Source organism: Rosa chinensis, chromosome 4 (genome assembly GCF_002994745.2).
Source record: "Rosa chinensis cultivar Old Blush chromosome 4, RchiOBHm-V2, whole genome shotgun sequence".
NCBI lineage: Eukaryota > Viridiplantae > Streptophyta > Magnoliopsida > Rosales > Rosaceae > Rosa > Rosa chinensis.
Window position 1 is genome coordinate 35,669,562 of NC_037091.1, and position 19,673 is coordinate 35,689,234.

Genomic DNA, 19,673 nt, shown 5'->3' on the forward strand with positions numbered 1-19,673 from the left:
TTCTCTCAGAGCGCATGCAACAAGGACAGATATCAAATTAGAGGTGAGTATGTATGAAAACTTGAGATTAGCGCTTCATACTGTAAGACACTTACGTATGGACTCAATGACATTTATCTAAGTGATTGTGATTAGTTCAGTGACTAGGTGATTAAGTTATAAGAGTTTGTGATGAGTTCCACTTTTGTGTCGATATTGAGATTAATATCTGATCTTATATTGATAAGTACTTGATTAATTATTTGCTTATCTACATAGGCAAGTAAGAGATAAATACTGATGATGATATAGAGGATCAGTCATAGTAAAACAGAGTCTCTCTTATGGGTAGAACTCTGTTGATGACACCTCTATATAAATGAGGTCCCTGTGAACTCTAATACACAAGTCTTCATCGTCTTGCCCCATAGAGAGACTCTTGGACTTTAGAGCTTCGCAGAAGATCTCGTTTGCACTATCTCTATTCCTGATCCATGGCTGCTCCAGGTACGTGACCATTAACTCCAATATGTACATGTTTCATAACTACTACAAACATTTGAACATAACTGTATCTAAACTATTTGTTGGTGATCTTGGATGTTTGAATATAACTATACATGTATCTGTAGTAAAGCTTGATTGTGTTTATATTCTGTGTTTAATCTTTCACATACTTCATAGCATATATGTTAACTTCGAGTCTGCAAGAGTTTAAGATCGAATTTCAATGTGCTGATCCAAAAAATTCTCTCACGTTTGTTTTGTTTGTTTCAGTTTGTGAATGCAGACACAAGAAAAGTTGACGACAGCTTCCACATTACAAAAGCATAAGTTAGATAAATTGAATTTAACTGTGGCTTCCACAGTTTTTTCTTTAGTACAAGGCAAGATATATATTGCTCCCTTTAGTTAGATATGTATATATGTAATTAAATTTGTAAAAGTACGAGGATGAATTGATCATTGATCATTGATCATTGATTTTTGAATTTTGAAGTTGTGTAGATACTTTTCACGAAGAGAAGAGCAAACATGAAAGAAGAAAAGAAAACAAAGCTTTGACTATGGAATTGTTGGTTGTGGCATATTTGTCCTTGTAGCCAAAATGGAGGAGATTATATATAGGTTGGTCATGCTGGAATTTTCAGCCACATAGAAGTCTTCTCTTGCATCTAATTCAACTTACAATGTGGAAGAGCCTGGTGATCTGTAAGGCAAAAATGGAGAAATGTATAGATTTGATAATGGAAGAATTAGAGAGAGTTTGTAAGAGTTAGTGAAAAAGTTTGTGAACCAGCTTTTATGATATGTAAAACGATAGCATATTCGGCAAACATTATAAGATTGTGATTACTAGTCTTATCGCCTAAACCTGCAGCATCGCGCGGACGTACTTTCTAGTATGATGTCTAGATATAAAGTTGAAATCAGTTTTAACCATAAAAACTGATGTCTAGTAATACATATACATCAGTTCCAAAATGAAAATCGATGCTACTGAAATATACAAACATCGATTTTTTGTCGAAAACGATATGTTACTGAGTACCAGACATCAGTTCCAAAATGGAAATCGATGTTACTAAAATATACAGACATCAATTTTTTGTCAAAAACGATATGTTACTGAGTACCAGACATCAGTTCCAAAATGGAAATCGATGTTACTAAAATATACATACATCAATTTTTTGTCGAAAACGATATGTTACTGAGTACCAGACATCAGTTCTAAAATGGGAACCGATGTCTGTAACAGTATCAGTCATCGGTTCTTAAATCAATAACGATGTTAAAACGCAAACTTGTGTTGTGTAATCTATATTTCTTTAAGCATTAAATACAATAAAATGTGGGTTTAACAATAGTAAAACATGTAAGTTTGTTATTATTTAAACCTATTTACATTGATTCATAATTAGGAATCGATGTCTACACGAATACTAGACATAGGCTAAAAACCGAAGTCTGCATTTTCCGGATCTTTCTCATCACCCACAAAGACATCGGTCGGGTTTTTGTTTCTCATCGGTTTTTGGCCAATGTCTGGGGCCATAATTCTAGTAGTGTATCGTCATAAACTGGATCGTAGATTTACTCATAAGTCATGCAATAATGGAAACTAATTTCTAAGTGTAAAGTACAGAGTTCTAGTGATGCAACAGGCAACCAAGGATGTATATATTTTGATTTGTGTATATTGCAGCTTAATTTGGAGTAATGGTGTCAGGGAGAAGAACAAGGAAACTGATAAACCATCTTGTAGAACTCATGGAAAATTTGTCAATGAGCTAATGAGGTTGCCATTAATGGATTGGTGGGGATCTAGAAACGATGACAAAGACACCAGTCTCAAAGAGTTTGTATATAATGTTCTAGTCTAATTTTTTAAAGCCAACGGTCAACAGGGGACTCATGTCAAAAGTGACAGTGACAAAGACAGAAGCCAGTACGCTTAGCTAGGTACTAATTTTAATGTGTCTTATGGCCTCAGGCCTTAACGTATGAAAAGTGTTTCGTCCATTTGAGACTTTTTCAAGTATTCATGTCGCATTGATGATTGATGTTGTGTAGGTGTAACTATAATTTCCCTAGTGCAAAGTTTTTCCTGCTAGAGACTAAAATGTCGCCGTCTCTAAGGGCGTAAGGGCGTCAAGGGGAAGTTGGCAAATGTAGGGGTGGGTACTTTGTACCGAAAATGCGGTTACCGACCCGAACTGCACCGAAAATGCGGTTCGGTAACCGCACCGAACTAAAACGATGTCGTTTCATGGTCACACAGCACCGAACCGCTTTCACTTAAAAGCGGTTCGGTTGCGGTTTCGAATCATAAACCGCCCGATTTAAACCGACCCGCACCGAATTTGTTTTAATTACATTTTATTTATTTATTATTTCTCTATTGATGGAAATGTTGGTTTTTAATATATAAGAAATCCATTTTTGTTTAGGTTTTCAGTTTGTAATAAGTTGCTATGTTTGCTTGATCATTGATATATATATATATATATATATATATATATATATGGGTTTGTTAAGTGTTCAAATATGGTCTTTCTGCAAGTTGCTTGATATTTGGGTGACATTTGCCAATTTGTGTGGACTTTAAATGCATTCAAAATTTATTTATGCCTTATTGAAACTATTAGGTAAAAATAAGCATGATTTTGACCCTCTCTTTCTAGTTGAAATTAATAAATTGGTCCAAACCGAAACAGACCCGCTCCGCACCGAAAAATGGTGTAACCGAAATAATCGATTCATCCCTTTTGTAATGCGGTTGCGGTTTGATATATAGGCCAACCGAAAAAAACGATTTAGTTGCGGTTTAGGCCTTAAACCGAACCGAACCGCACCACGCCCACCCCTAGGCAAATGCTAGAGGAGAGGGGGAGGAAGATAAGCAATATCTGGATAAACGCTTCGCTACTAAAGCTCATGGTTAGTTTTACTCAAGGTTCTAAAAAATGTTAGGCGCTAGTCGGGTGAAAGCTAAAGAACTAGCGTTCAGGGAGAGCCTAGACTAGTCGATTTTATTTTTATTTTTATAACATATAATTATATAAATAAAAAGAGTATTCAATATCCAACAACCATTTTTATATTTACAAATTATGCAATTCAGTTTATCAAAACAGAGCATAATTCAAAAGTCAAATGAATTACTAAAAATTCAAAAATTCGATAACATTAACATATAGCAGAATTAAAAACTGAGCATACAAGTAATCAAGTGTACCGTTGATATTCGTTATTCAATTACACCATTCACAGCGGCCAAAACAGATGCAATTCAATTATAATTGATTCAATTCCCATCCAAAATAGATACAGAGGCCAAATATTGATATTTCAAAACAGCTCGAACCCGGCAACTTAATCGAACCCAGAAACACCACAGCCCATAACCGAAAACTTAAGAATGAGAAACTCAATCGAACCAAGCAACTTAACAAGAGATTCAAGAAATTCGAACCCAGAAATCGAGCTTGAAGAATCACCAAGCTTTAATCCAGAAACCGAACCCAAAATTTCTCCAAGCTTGAGTCACCGAGCTTCACAGAATCACAGCTTGAGGGAGAGCCGAAGAGAGCAAACCAAGAGTGAAGAATTCGAGCCTTGGACTGAAAAGTGTAAATCCCAGAAACTGTGAGATTGTGAGAATCATGATTCATGAGAGAGGCAGCAAATCAACTAAAAGTCTAAAACCCAGAAATTCGACTCAAAATTTCACTCTTTCATTTCTCAATTCTGCTTTTGGGTTTCTCAAGTTTGGCCGTCCTTGGGGTTTTTGTTTTCACACTGGGCTCTGCTACTACAGAAAGTGCTTTTCCTCCACGCATTTCCTCAGGTAAACCATTTTACCGTTTTCTTTAGTTGGGTTCGTAACTTTATCAATCCAAAGTCTTCAACTTTTATAGTAATTCTATGTGGGTTATGTGGAAAAATCAAATAAAACTGAACCCAGTTTGATGAACTCATAATTTGTGAAGAGTCCAGTGATGATAGACGGATTCCTACTATGGTAAATTCTTGCTCTGGGATGTATGGATCTTCTAGAGTTTTGCTTGTTACTGATCTGAGCTTTAGGACATTAGTAACATTACCTTACTTTGGAATAAGGGTAGAGAGTACACTGAAAATAGCCACATCCTCTTACTTTTGTATAAGGAAGGATGGAACCAGATTTAGCTCTTAAAGTTCTGAGATAGACAGTGTCTTTTGTGTGTATAAGCTCCATTATTTTGGACAATTCAAAGGCTATGGGAGATTTGCCATCTTCGTGTGTGTTCTGTGTCACAAACACAATAACACCAAGATGTGGAGTTATGATGGGTGAGGAAAAGGAAACTAAATTATCCATGAAGACAAATTGTGGAATTTTATGTAGAGCTGTTCTCTCTACCCATCTGGGTTGGAATAAGGTTTAGGTTAATATACATAACCGTGCTGAACTTTTAGACACCATGAATCAAGAAAGTTATCTTCTGGATATATATTTTTTTTTTTCAATTTTTATCAACTTTTGAGTCTGCTAACTGCAAATAGTGAATTATACATGTTGAATGAAATTTTAAGCTACTCAAGTTGAATGTATGATTATATTTTTCTTTTGTCTTATAGCAAAAGTATGGCACACCAGAACAGGATGCACTGAGAAGGGATCTAACTATTAACAGGTATATGTCTTCTCCAAGAATTTGCCGCAAATGAAACCATGTTAGGAAAATGTGATTAGTATTTTAGATAGTGCTTGTTGATATGTATTATGCAATTAATACACCTGCCTCTTCTCTACAGTAACGACACTTTAAACCTTATCTATACTTGATTGGAATAAATTATGCTTTTAATGGTTGTTTCATTTCGTTGTACAGCTTATTTTACAATATCAAATACCAAATCCATTGAAGATTGGACTAATAGAGGTTAGTCTGTATGTCTTTATTTTTCCAGATTTTCTTAACCCACAAATGGATCTGCCACTTTGGTTTTAAAATATTATTATCATTATCATTATTTTTATAGTTATTTTTATTTATGAAGTTATTTATTTTTTCTGCTTTGCAGGAATTGAAAATCTAAAATGTGGGAAAATTGCTGCTCCTTTACCACCAAAGGATACATTTATGGAGGATCCGCTACGCGCGAGTTCTTCAAGCTATCCGTTTTGGTACTTTGCCATCTTATCCTTGAAAAGTCAGTTTTATTAGGCTACTCTTTAAGAAATAAAAAAACGAAACAAATATATTCCTCTCCTTAGTTTGCTTCCTTTTTATTCAGTTAGCAACACTTGAGTTTATTGTAAAGGTTCTTTTATTTTTTTAATTTTTTTTTCCAACAAATTTTAACAGAGTCTCACTTTTATACACACCTTTTAAAATGTAACACTCAATCATACCATATTTTGGTCATTTGATTTAGGCGCAAGGTTCAGATTCATACTCGATGAACAACTAAAGGAAGCTTCTGCCTGTGATGAAGTGAAAGCTGCTCTATCAGCTAAAATTAGCAGAGAGCAAATTGGAGCTGAGGTAAGTTCCTGTCTACCATACCTTTAACTGATGATTGTTCTGCAGTTTACTGGGAATTTAAGCTTCCAGAGGTACATATATAGGAACTATCTACTCATTATTTTCTTTCTTCTCCTTAATCAGATTGATCTGATGATCTCTGGAAACCAACCTGTACGTCCAAGCTATGACCTATATATGTGACTTGAAGTTATTTTGGGTTGTCTTCAGTCTTCATCCGCAGTGTGAGCCATCAGAAGGATGCGACAGGTATGGTTACTTAAGAACATGGCATTCAACAAGTATAGCTATGATTTCATATATTTGTAGACATATTAGAAATATTAGTTCATAAGAATTGTTGCTTCATTGTATTTCCCGACTAGTGTTCTAGGACTATTATCAAAGCATCATTCTTGATTCAACATGTAAAATACATTCTAATTCTGACTTTGCCTTCTTTGTCCCCTGTTTCTTTCTTGGGTATAATGCTAATTGATTATTTTTCTTACCTAATCCAGCATTGTGTCGCATACTTGGATTGTACATGGATTCTTATTCAATTAGTGGGGCACTCTACTTTCAATGTGAGTGATAGCCTGGTTTTTAATACAAGAATGTTCTTTTCTATCCCTTTAGCAGTTTTTGTTATTTATTTATTTATTGTCATCTTAAAGTAGTAGTTATTCAATGGTTATTTGTTAGTTTTTACAACTCTTCAAATTCTATTCCCGTGTTTTTGGTTTTCAGGACGAACAAAGAAGGCTTTCCGTTTATGCTGCAATGTTCCTTCCACTTAGGAAGACAATGTATAAAGATAGGAAAGCAAAAGATGTAAGGCTTTCTTCACCTCTTTTGAAAACAATATTTGAGTGTTATTTCTCTTTGTTTTAGTTTCTGTTTCAATTTCGTGAATGACCAAACAATGGAAAGCTAGAAACCTCTGTTTTTCTTCATTTGTGAACCATCATATAGCCTGTAGAATTGAATATTAAGCCAACAATAATATCTTTTGGTTAAGCCATCATATTACCAAAAAATGTTATTAAATACGTATTTAACATTTTTTTCTTCATTTGTGAACCATGTAAAATGGAATGGACAAAGTAAAAACTAATGTCATATTGTTAAATAGAAGCAAGAATTCTTTTGCTGTTGTTATAGTGAGAAGGGGCTAAGAGTTAACTAGTTCATAGTTTATTGTACTCATTTTGGAGCATGTAGGTATTATGTGAAATTGGTTGATATCAAGCTTTTATTTTAGCACGTCTATTTTTTATTTATTTATTTATTTTTTGAACAATTTGTAGTTTAGCATTTAACTTCTGTTCTTTCACTATAGGTTCTTGTCGTGAATTATATTTTCAGAGACTCCCTTAAACAAGGAGTCAGCAATGCTGAAACTGTGGGTTTGAGTTTGTTTCTCTCAACCGATTAATATACTTCTTGAATGCTAAGCTCTTGTGATAGTTATAGCATTACTTCTTGAATGTGCAGTAATGATACATGTCATCACAAAATTATCTTTGTAACAGGTTATAAATTTACACAATGCATTGGAGAAGTTTTTGTCTTTGCTTCCTCACTTTGTACCAAATGTAAAACTCGCCGAAGTTGATATGGGAAGAGAATATGTTGATGTCCCTCTTACATCGAAATAATCGAATCTCCGAGTGTTAACAGGTATAAGTTCCTGAGTCATAATTGTTTTGCTGAGCCAAGTTTACAGTATTGCATACTTTTGGAATCCATAATATGCAAAGAAACATGCCTTTTACTAGTCTGAATTGAGCAGTGATAATCCTGTTAGTGCATTTGTCATAGTTAGAAGCTCCATATCTGCATCTAAGCCCCTTACTGATATCATCACATATGTTTGTTATGATTACTGTCCTCAATATCCTTGCTATAGTTCTTAAAGGAAAACCCTTGGACTTGTTATCCTTTTGAGGGGAAAAAAAAAAAAGCCAGCCTTTTCATTATATCAAAGTCCAAGAATGATGTCATCATGTATAGTTAATTTGGTTACATTGTCAGTATCCTCAGTATGGTAAATAAAGGAAAACTTTTGGATTAGTTATCTAGGAAAATAAGCCTTCTGAGAATCAAAATCTTCCACAACAGATAGCAGCGTAGTTTGTGATATGTCACTCATTGTCTTAGTAACCTTTGTTCTCTGAATGGATATTATGTTCCTTAGTTTGGCATGCATCTTTGGTGGTGTATCATGATTAAGTGTTGGGAAATGCTTCAGGAGTTTAGAGTAGTATTGAATTAAAATCAAGCTTGTAGTTTTTTATTTTGTTTTTTTTTTTTTTTTCTGTGTATTGTATCTTCTAAATGACTCTTCCTGATTGGGTTATTGATTACGTTGAACTCTTTTTCTGAGCCACTGAACTTCTTATTGTCAACCTTGCACTTTCAACTGTCCAGGGTTTCTTTTACGAGAAATTAAAGATTTTTGGCGAGTTGCTTTGCTGATGTCTACACTTTTATATCCCACCAACGTCTTAAACAAGAATCTCAAACCAGAAGATCGCAGAGCTTTGCTTATAGAAGCTGAAAGGTCCATAAATAATCTAGGTATCAACAGACTCTTTTAACCACATGTTTCAGATGATATACATGTGGTATTTCTTAGTTTCAGTTAGAGAAGTTTGCTAGAATATTATACTGGTGACCAATGAATTAAAAAGGCTCAAAAAGCGGATTTCCGGCCTGAAACTGAGTGTGTTTCACTGGTTAGGCGACGAGGCTGCTGAGGCGTCCTTCAAGGCGTCCAAAACAGAGCTCAAGGCGTTAAAGGCGTACGCTCTGGAAAAGAAGAAAAATGACGTCGTTTTGGTCTTTTGGAACAGAATGGGTTTAAAGGTCGCGACTGAAGGTGTTTGGACTTTGTACAGCCAATTTCAGCCCTCTCTCTTCCAAAAGGTACCAAATTCGATCCCTAACCCAGAGTTCGAGTTAGGAGCTCGATTTCGATTCGCAGCAGTCAATTTGAAGGTGTCGGAGCTCGATTCGCAGCAGGCCATTTTAAGGTATTGGAGTTCGATTCGCAGCAGGCCATTTGAAGGTATTGGAGCTTGATTCGCAACAGGCCATTTGAAGGTATGATTCCAATTGATTCCATTATAAATCTTGAAAATAGTGTTTGAACCAAGGCTATATTGATCTGGGTTTGTGTTGTTCGATTTGTTCCCGTCTAGACAATCATATATGAATATGATTATATGTATCTGGGTCTGAAGGAGAAGTCTTACTTTTGGGCATCACTTGTTGATGGGTGGACATCGAGATGATGTGGGTTATAATCTTTCATAGGAAATTTGCAAAATTTGACTGGTTATGTTTGGAGAAGTTGGAGACAGATACATTTTGACTGGTTATGTTTGCAACTCGTTTTGGTTCTTAAATATCTTGATCTGTCTGTTAACCAGTTGTCTGGGAAAATCCCACCAGAAATTGGTCTTCTATGATTTGAAGAACCTAACTTCATTTTATGATTTGTATCTCCATGAAAATAAACTTTCTGGTTCTGTACCCACTTCATTAGGAAATTTGAGCAACCTGATCATTCTTTGAGGATTAAATTTTGTTTGAGCAGAATTAGATTCTGTTCTAGTTATTTGGGAAAAGCATTTATCTGCTGAAATATTCTATCTTCCATCAAATACTTCACAGTAAATGGAGCCTGAGTTGCATTAATTTGTTACTGTCTGATTAAAACAGACATATGAAGGCTAGGATGTTTGCTTATATTGCTATGATTTTCACAAGTTGTTCTCACTGCAGAGAATTTTCAGGGATGATAGTGATGGTAGTGATAGTTTGGATGGTGATCTCCTAGTTGATGAGTATGATGATTTCCAAGCATGAAGTAAATTTTAACAATTGTTCTTTATCTTTGGTCTTTCAACTTTAGATCTTTGATTTCATTTTATGTTGGTGAATTTGTTGAATCATATGGTTCTAGTACTTTATTTATTATGGGTGAATGACAATTAATAATGTTCTTTTGGTTGCTCTTAATGTGGTATATATAAAAGTAAGGCTTAATGTTCTTTTGGTTGCTCTTATATCGTAAGGCTTATGCCTTATACGCCTTATGCCTTAAGGCTGCAAGGCTCTCCCGAAAACGCCTCGGGTACGCCTTTGGCGTTTTAAAACCTTGCTGGTGACTCAGATAACCTGAGACAGTGGGTTTTTTCATGTAGCAGCTTTGAGACAAGAAAGCGTCCCATGTCTTTAGCTTTTAAATTCTCTCTGTGTTATTCTCTTTCTCGCTCTCTGTGTACATGGATGGGTTAGTGTGGCTGTCCAGCCTATCCTGATTTATGTCTTGGTGGAGCAGGTCGAGATAAAGTCTGGAATGTAAAGCCATTACTTAATGGGAAGGAGGTCATGGATGCTTTGCAGCTTAAATCTGGAGGACCACTTGTCAGTAAATGGGTAAGCTATTCTAATTCCAGCACACTGTAAAAGATTGCTGTAGGAGCTAAAACTTTAACATGCCATTGTATTCTTTTACTGGCAGCAAAGGAAGCTACTTGCATGGCAGCTTGCTCATCCTTTGGGGACTGCAGAGGAATGCCTCAAGTGGCTGAAGGAAACACACTCTTCAAGTACTAGATCTGTTGGAGATATGGAGGAACTGAATGCACCCAACAACAAGAAATGTAAAACTGAAGATCGTGACTAATTAGTAACTACAATCAAAATTTTTGATCAGCATGTTAATATCTGAGGGAAAGTTGGTTGACACTGAAATGTACAAGTTCAAGTTTAATGGAAGTGTACTTCACTACTTGACATTCGATCCTTAACCTTTGCTGCTGCTATATATTAGTAATCTAATCTGGCTCCCGACGGTTTGTGTACATTATACAACTGATTATCTTCACCCCCGTCCACAGGTAATTACGATCGAAATAAACGATAAATAATTGCTAGTATACTCCTTCATCAATCAAAGTTCTTATTAAATGGAGCTGGCTGCATATATGTTTCAGATTAAGACTGCATATGGAATTCTTTTAGGTATTAAATACTAATCAGTTTTCGTCTGTGTATTTGTACGTGACAAGACAAGCTTGGCATCTATTGCAAAGCTTAACAAAAGCGTGTCTGTTGCTTTAACATCTGTTGATAGGATTAATTAATGAAATGTGAGTCGTACACTTCTTTGAGTCAAGCATTTACAATCCATAAATGTGGTTAGGGTAGAGCACTACAATCATGAGTCATGTGAAGGGATGGCAGAACTCTACTTTTAGTGAAGGTCTGTTTGTCTGGGTTTGACCCGATTCAATAAAATTAACTTAGTTATAATTCTCCTTTATGTGGTATTAGTTTTTCTACGAGTATCTGAGTCAAGAGGAACAAGTGAACAAGCATTTGCAAAAATACCGCTTCCATCTGAATTGTTTTAGACATGTCTAGTATTTCCGTAAAATACTTTTCTGTATTAAAAAGCATGGCCCTAGCTGTTCAAAGAATTCAACCTTCTGATAGAATTCACTATGGCTCTTAGTAGCCATAAGGAAAATTACTTCAATAGTTCTTTTTGTTATATGTGCGACAGACATCCTTCTGTGCTTCAAATGTATATATATTGATGGCCCAAAATGATTATCTCTTGGCAGAGTTGGTTCCAAAAGATAGTATGATGGATTTAGTTTGTTTTTGGCTTAAATTCGCATAAATCACAACAATTCCAATCCCAACTAAGCCTGAAGCCTAGATGAATGCCACTACTCCTACTGAAATAGTTTTTCGATAAGTGTTTCTTGCTAGTTATAACCATGTTTCATACTATCCTGTTAATTTTCTGCTTATCAGACAAGTCATTTATTTATACTAGTCTTGACACTGCTTGTTCTCAGTCATTTGTGTAGTAGTCTTGACTCTTGAATCTGATGGTAATGTTAATTATCACTATAATTTATATACTCTTCTTTACTAATTTGAGACGAAGGTCTTGCAAGCCTTATCATGTTCTGTAGTGGTTGGTATGATTGGGATCATTTGATTTCTGCATAAGACATTTTATCAGTTGGGTTCAGAACACTTTTGCTTTCATACAAGATTGATACTCATATTAGCTTGTTAATTTTATTTGGTAACTAATTCTCTCTTGTTCAGTGAGATTGCAGCATTTGTGCATATATATTGTTGGGTGTAAAGCCCACTATTGTTGGGTATTAAGCAATGATGATGCGTTTCAATCTCTCTCTCTCTCTCTCTCTCTCTCTCTCAAAAAGGGTGGCGATGGTGAATTTGAGACCTTAACCAACACTCAACAAGCATGTTAATTTACCTCTGGATAGTAGAAAGCTTGAAAATTGCTTGATGTTTGGATAAGATTTAAATGCCTTTATCCTTCCTTTTGTTACACCAAATGGTCAAAACTGAACTGGTGTGAGTGTGGGACAATGGAGACTGGACAGTGTGGGCTCATTGGCTATTCTACTTTACGGTTGGGTGGACATTGTTTAATCCAATGGTTGTACTTTTGCTTTATGATTGTGGAAACGCGTCGGAAACATTACGAGGAAAAGTCCTCGGCACCTTTGCTTTATTAGTGACTTGAGAATCCAATGAACTCTGCCTCTTTCTTCTTCAAAGTCCAGAAACGCTTTCACAGTCTCTCGATCTTGTTATCTCACAGCTTTCAATGGTGATCATTCACTATGGCTCTTCTTCTTCTTCTTCTTCGTTTTCCAGCCATCCATGGAAATACCATGTCTTTTTGAGTTTTAGAGGTGAGGATACCCGCAATAATTTCACAGGCCATTTGTGCAGCGCTTTGCGTCAGAATGGAATCACCACCTTCATGGATGATCAGCTCAGAAGAGGAGAAGAAATATCAACAGCACTTCTCCAAGCAATTGAACAGTCGAGGATTTCAATCATTGTGTTCTCTAGAAACTATGCATCCTCCAAGTGGTGCTTGGATGAACTTGTCAAGATCCTCGAGTGCAAGAATTCAAATCAACGATTGGTTCGACCAGTTTTTTACAAAGTTGATCCCTCGGATATACGAAATCACAGAGGTAGCTTTGGTAAGGCACTTGCTAATCATGAATGCAGATTCAAAGATAACCCGGTCAAGGTTCAGAAATGGAAGGATGCTCTCTCAGAAGCAGCACATTTGTTAGGGTGGCATCTTTTGGATGAGTACGTTTCTATCCACCGGCTTTAAATTCCTGTTTCAGCTATCAGTCTTCTTCTTTTCAATTTCTTTGTTGTTTTGATTAAAATTAAGGCTGTCACTCTGTCGGTTCGAATCGGTTATAGGTATTACCAACTTCAAAACCAAAACTTTCGGTTTCAAAACTGAGCTACCAATTACCAACCAAAATTTTCGGTTGTTAATTATATCTACCAAATTCGGTATTTCGGTTTTCGGTATTACCAACTTTAAAACAACTAATTCTTTATAATATAAATTAGAATGAACAAACTAGATTTTTGAATTTTATAGTCATAAACTTTGTATTCATCTACTAATTATAGCTCTTTGTATATATGACATCAAGTTTTAGCAATTTTCAATAATCCTAGGTTATTTAACCACCGTTGACTAGCTTACTTAAAATACATATACTATTAATGTAGTATATGTAGTAATGTTCATATTATTATAAAAGTTTTTATGTTTATTTCTTAATATACATGTATGTGTATTGAAAACTGTAGTATATAAATCTAATATTTAGATAATCGGTAGATTCGGTATTTACCAAAACCAAACCAACTTTTTGGGTAAATTTCGATTTCGGTTTTATCGGTCTCGGTTACCAAAAAGTCGGTTTACCAAACCTAAAACATCGGTTGGTATTCGGTCAGTTTGGTAATTACCAAACCAAGTGGCAGCTCTAATTAAAATGATAAAAACTTTAGGATTCAAGAGCCATACTAATCCCTTTATATACCACCAAGTTACCAATTACTATAGTATATATAATCAATGAAGTACACAATTAATTTCAAGCATGTTTGATTCTTGATGGTAAGACTTTAAGAGCAAATTCCAAAACCTGCCTGACGAGTTTGATTCTCGATGCTTTCCTCTTCATATGAATAACAATATCAGAGAAACATAATACCATATAGGTTTAGGAAGAGTTGGAATCTGATCACCCATGTTCCAAAGAAAACAGAAAGTTTTGACATGATCATTGACAGGGGTAATGGAACTTATGTAAATTAGATAAACAAAAGATATTGCATATTATGGTTCTGGGTAAACTGATACACTAATTGAACTTCTACAACATAAAATATATTTTATTTTACTTGTGACTGTAATTCTGTAAATGTGTATGTGTTTGTATTCTTGATTAAATGCAGTTTATTCTAAATGTCCAGGCATTGCTCTGAATCCAGTGTTATTCATGAAATTGTTAAAGAGATTTCAGAGCAAGTTATAAACAGTACATTTATGGATGTGGCCAAGTACCCAGTAGGAATAAAACCTCGGGTGCACAAGATCCATAAGCTTTTAGGTGTTGAGGGAAGAGACGTTCATATGGTAGGGATATGGGGGGTTGGTGGAATAGGTAAGACAACAATTGCCAGAGCTGTCTATAACTCAATTGCTCATAAATTTGATGGGAGTTGTTTTTTGGAAAAAGTTAGAGAAAATTCAATGGGTGCTAAAGGCTTTGTCAAACTACAAAAGAAACTTCTTTGTGAGATTCTAAAGGGAACAAATTTGAAGGTGGCCAATGAAGCTAGAGGAATCACTATGATCAAGGAAATGTTGCAATACAAAAGTGTTCTCTTAGTGCTTGATGATGTGAATGATATTGATCAGTTAAACAATTTAGCCGGTGACTGTAGTTGGTTTGTTAAGGGTAGTAAAATCATCATAACAACAAGGGATAGGCAATTGTTGACCAGTCACGGTGTTAATTTAATATACGAGGTCCAAAAATTTGATCATCATGAAGCTCTCGAGCTTTTTAGTTGGAATGCCTTCAAAAGAAACGGGCCTTTGGATGGTTTTGCGGAACTCATAGAACGTGCAATACACTATGCTCAAGGCCTTCCATTAGTTTTGTGTGTTCTAGGTTCTTATCTATGTGGTGGAAATGTAGACAAATGGCAAGCTGAAGCACAACAAGTACAAAAGTTCTCCCAATCAGTTACGAAGGACTGGATGACACTGTGAAAGAAATTTTTCTCGACATTGCGTGTTTCTTCAAAGGTGAATGTATAGACCATGTGACACAGGCACTAGAAGCTTGTCGCCGCAAACCTGCTAAGGATGGTATCAACGTGCTCATAGACAAGGCCCTCATCAATACATCTATGGGTCGCATTTGGATGCATGACTTGCTAGAAGAATTGGGTAGAGATATAGTTCACAAAGAGTTGCCCAATGACCCTGGAGAGCGTAGCAGGTTGTGGTTTCATGAAGATGTTTACCATGTTCTAACAGCGAATACTGTAAGTGCATATCTAAATTCACCTCAACTTTAATTATTTTTGTTTAAAATCCTAAAACCTATGTAGAATATAAAATTTAATTATATGAGAAAGAGTTTGGTTTGTTAATACTATTGCATTTTCATAATAGGGAACGACCAAAGTTATAGGCATCAAGGTAGAGCTGCTCAAAGATTCAGATGTGATATGTTTAAGTGAGACCACTTTCTCCAGCATGCGAAATCTTAAACTTTTCATATACCGTGCTGGACGCTATTCTGGAGCTATTGATAGTCTGCCAAATAGCTTGAGGCCAATGCCTGAATATCCCTTACAATTTTTGCCATCCAATTTAATTCAAAGAGAACTTGCTGTAATCAATATGCCTAGGAGTCACATCACAGTATTGGGAGATGGATACAAGGTATGTTCCTTTGGATACACATGCAGAAATCTTTAGCTTATCATCTGTTTCCTTCCTCTCCATCTTTTTTATCTAACGTTTTTCTACTCTGTCTCACAGCATCTAACATCAATAAATCTAAGGGATTGTCAGTACCTAACGAAAGTGTCAGACTTATCGGGAAGCCCAAACTTACGACGTTTGGATCTAGATTTCTGTAGAAGTTTAGTTGAAGTGCATTCTTCCGTTGGATTCCTCAATGAACTTGAGTATTTGAGTCTATTAGACTGCTAGCTCTAGGCTTGAGACTTTTCCCACGGAAGTTAGTTGGAAATCCATGAGGACACTTCAGATTCCCCGATGTAGAAGGTTTGAAAATTTCATAAAAATTGGGCACAAGATGGAGTCCATTAAAACATTGGATCTAATGGACAGTGGCATAAAAGAATTGCAGTCATGGATTGGATGTTGCATTTCCTTGGAAGTTTTGAAGTTGAGTGGAACTTCAATCAAACAACTGCCTTCATCGATTGGGTTTTGCACTTCCTTGGAGATATTGGACGCGTCTGGAACTGACATTGAAGAATTGCCTTCATCAATTGGGTATCTCACTTCTTTAAGAGAATTGAATCTGTCCGGGACTCCCATTAAAGAGCTGCCTTCTTTAATTGGGAATCTCACGTCCTTGGAGGAATTGGACGTTTCTGAAACTTCCATCACAGAATTGCCTTCATCAATTGGGTATCTCACTTCTTTAAGAGAATTGAAGTTGGTCTAAGACTCACATCAAAGAATTGCCTTCATCAATTACGTATTTTGCATTTGCATTTCAAATCTAACGTATTTAAAATCTGCATAATTGAAATCTTAAGATTTAAAATTCATCTGTTTGGATTAGAGAAGATATGAGAAGATTTAAAGTGAAGATTTAGATTTGCAATTCAATATAATCGTCCCAGTCGGCCTCATCTCACTCTCCTCCCTTCCCCGATAACCACCAGGCCTTCCATACCCAAGCCTCCTTGAGAGAGAGAGAGAGAGAGAGAGAGAGAGGTGATTTCAAATAACTACCTCTTTATAGTTATTTCAAATTCTTAAGAAAATTACTATGCGAATTTGGAGGAGCTGAATTCAAATTCAAATTCACCTCAAAATAAAAAGCCAAACAGGCAGATTTGGATTTGAGGGTTTCAAATCCAAATCCACACTCCCAAATCCCTATATCCAAACAGGCCCTAAGAGAATTGATTCTGTCTGAGACTCACGTCAAAGAATTGCCTCTAGCAATTGGGGATCTCACGTCCTTGGTGGAATTGAACGTTTCTAAAACTCGCATCAGAGAATTGCCTTCATCAATTGGGGATCTCACTTCCTTGGACGAATTGGACGTGTCTGAAACTCTCATCGAAGAATGCCTTCATCAATTGGGGATCTGACTTTCTTGAAACGATTGAACCTTTCTAAAACTCCCATCAGAGAATTGCCTTCATCAATTACAAATGTGCCGCACGGTGTTTACGGAGGGCTCCAGCATCTGGAATATCTCAACCTCTCTTGGTGCCCAAAACTGGTGACATTTCCAAGTGCAGAATCTCTTCCTTTGATGCTTCCATCTAATTCATTATTGTTTCCCCAGCTACAGCGGCTTTATTTTGAAGGATGCCAATTATCAGTGGTCTCTGATTTCCTAACGAATCTGCGTCACTTAATCTATCAGGAAGCAGTTTTGATAGTCTTCCGGCATGCATCAGCAAATTCAGCAAATTGTCAAATATACTGGAACAGAATGAACCTGGATGATTGCGTGGTTGCAAGAGGCTTCGAGACATTTCAGAACTTCCACCAAATATACGAGGAATAAACCTGGATGATTGCGTATCGTTGGAAAGGTTTTCAAAATTGTCAAATATACTGGAACAGAAAGACACTCCGGGACATCTTCGAAGTATGAACTTGTCTAATTGCAATAGACTGATGGATAATCTTGGCATGGACGTGGTGTCGAAGATGGCAAAAGCATTGCTTAATCAGGTTTTCCATCTCTCTCTCCACACACATAATCTTTCTTTTCTTTTTTACAAGTTTGACTACTAATAGTTAACACAACCATATATATACATCTTGCAGCTGGTGCGTGCCGGCTTTGAATTGATTCCTAATAACATCCTCGTGTGATAACTTGCACACCTTTCTTCTTGCACACTCTAGCATCGATTTCATTATCTTCACAACATCATAGTCTTTCGACACATGCACCCAATCATAGGATGCATGTGTCGAAAGACTATGATGTTGTGAAGATAATGAAATCGATGCTACAGTGTGCAAGAAGAAAGGTGTGCAAGTTATCACACGAGGATGTTCTGGAATCTTATTCTTCCAAGCCTCCAGGAAATTGAAGTTCCAAATTGGTTTGATGGGGGTGAGCTGGACACAAGTGTGCTTCCTGGTCATGACCCTCGGTATGATATTTTGATAAAAATCCCCAGGAATCTGAAGGCTGAGAGAATAGGATTGGTTGTCTGTCTTGTTTTTGAACTTACCCAAGTTTTTTTAGATCATTCTAGTGGTTGTTTAGTGACGGTTGTGATTGATAAAAAAGTGTATTATGACTCTACTAGCCACTTCTTTAAATCAAAAGCGACAAAGTCATCAGCTCAAGATCATGCATTAGTGCATCTGACATGTATTGCTTTCAAGGAGCTAGAGGTGGTGGATCTTGTGGTTCGAGTGTCACCTTTTGGGAGTTCCCGCCCTGCCAGAGGGTTGCTCCTAAAAAGTTTCGGGGTCCACTTGGCTAATATGAAAGAGGATCATGTAAGTGGTGAAGACCTGGCACGAGAAAGATATAGGCAGAGCAATGCTAGCATTTCTGATCAGGTGGCTTTGCACGCAGAAGGGGCAGCTGTAGCATCATTAGTATCAGATGACAGCAATTACGGGGAAGTACACGATGATCATCATGATGAGGAACAAGAACGAGAACAGGAACCTCATCTTCCAACAAAAAGATTTGAAGACTTGGCAAGACAAAAAACATAGGCAGAGCAATGTTAGCATTTTTGAGGTGCTTTGGAATTACCTGCTTGTGATTTTGGTCACGCACAAGGTTCAGCTAGCTCTAGTATAATCATCATCAAGTACCGATTGAGGCCTTGAAGTACACTATGATCGATCGTTAATACTTGGATTTCAGGTATTAATATTCCATGCACATAAACTTGTAATCTGTTGTGATAATTTTTCACTGACCTGCTTTTTCTGCACTCTCTTATGTAGAAGAAGATTTTTATTTGCCAAAGTTGATCCCGAAAGATGGCAATTGATGGTGAGAGGGGCAGAGGCACCAATTAATCTGGACTCATGGAATGGTCAAATCTCAATCAATCCACACAAACAAGGCTGGGTTTGTTCTTCAATTTCAATTTGTGTTTGCTCATTGGTTGTCTGGCGTTTTACTTATTTTTAATTTTTATCTCTGGTATTGTTTGCTGGCTTTTAGTGCGCTCTGTTTGTTACAAGTGAGAGTGATATAATGCTATATATCTTCAAACACTGGACTCATATCTGACATTATTAAACTCAGATGATTTGTATAACATATAATTTTGATATCACTAACTAAAGTAGGGAAACTACCTAAAATACCACTTCAAAAGAATGTCCAGCAAAGGCACTTTAGAAATTCCTAAGGCCTTCACCCGTATGAAAAAATAATGTCCAGCAAACATTTGTAACAGATTTGGTACATGATTCTTTTATTAAGGACAGTTTGAAGTGTGCACATTTCATACATTAGACTTTGAAAAAAAGTAGAAACATGCAATGGAGGGCAGCTCTTA

The 19,673-nt window shown here is 36.3% G+C and overlaps 1 protein-coding gene, 1 non-coding gene and 2 pseudogenes across 2 annotated transcripts in view; all 4 read left to right on the plus strand.

Moving 5' to 3' along the window:
* The first annotated feature begins 3,357 nt into the window (after positions 1 to 3,357).
* Positions 3,358 to 10,819, plus strand: LOC112199193 (annotated as a pseudogene).
* Positions 10,820 to 12,466: 1,647 nt separating this feature from the next.
* On the plus strand, positions 12,467 to 16,948 carry LOC112196880 (annotated as a pseudogene).
* Positions 16,232 to 16,609, plus strand: LOC121048966 (leucine-rich repeat-containing protein 57-like). The gene has a single exon (XM_040518735.1). The coding sequence runs from the start codon at positions 16,232 to 16,234 to the stop codon at positions 16,607 to 16,609; it is 378 nt and encodes a 125-aa protein (XP_040374669.1).
* Positions 16,949 to 18,099: 1,151 nt separating the features above from the next.
* Positions 18,100 to 19,673, plus strand: part of LOC112196886 — a 28,695-nt gene continuing 27,121 nt past the window's right edge. The window contains exons 1-2 of the transcript XR_005810522.1: positions 18,100 to 19,027; positions 19,111 to 19,237. This is a non-coding gene — a transcript (disease resistance protein RPV1). The remainder of the gene's footprint in view (positions 19,028 to 19,110; positions 19,238 to 19,673) is intronic.

Coding starts and splice junctions, on each gene's coding strand:
- LOC121048966 (XM_040518735.1), top strand. CDS start 16,232: ATGGAGTCCATTAAAACATTGGATCTAATGGACAGTGGCATAAAAGAA.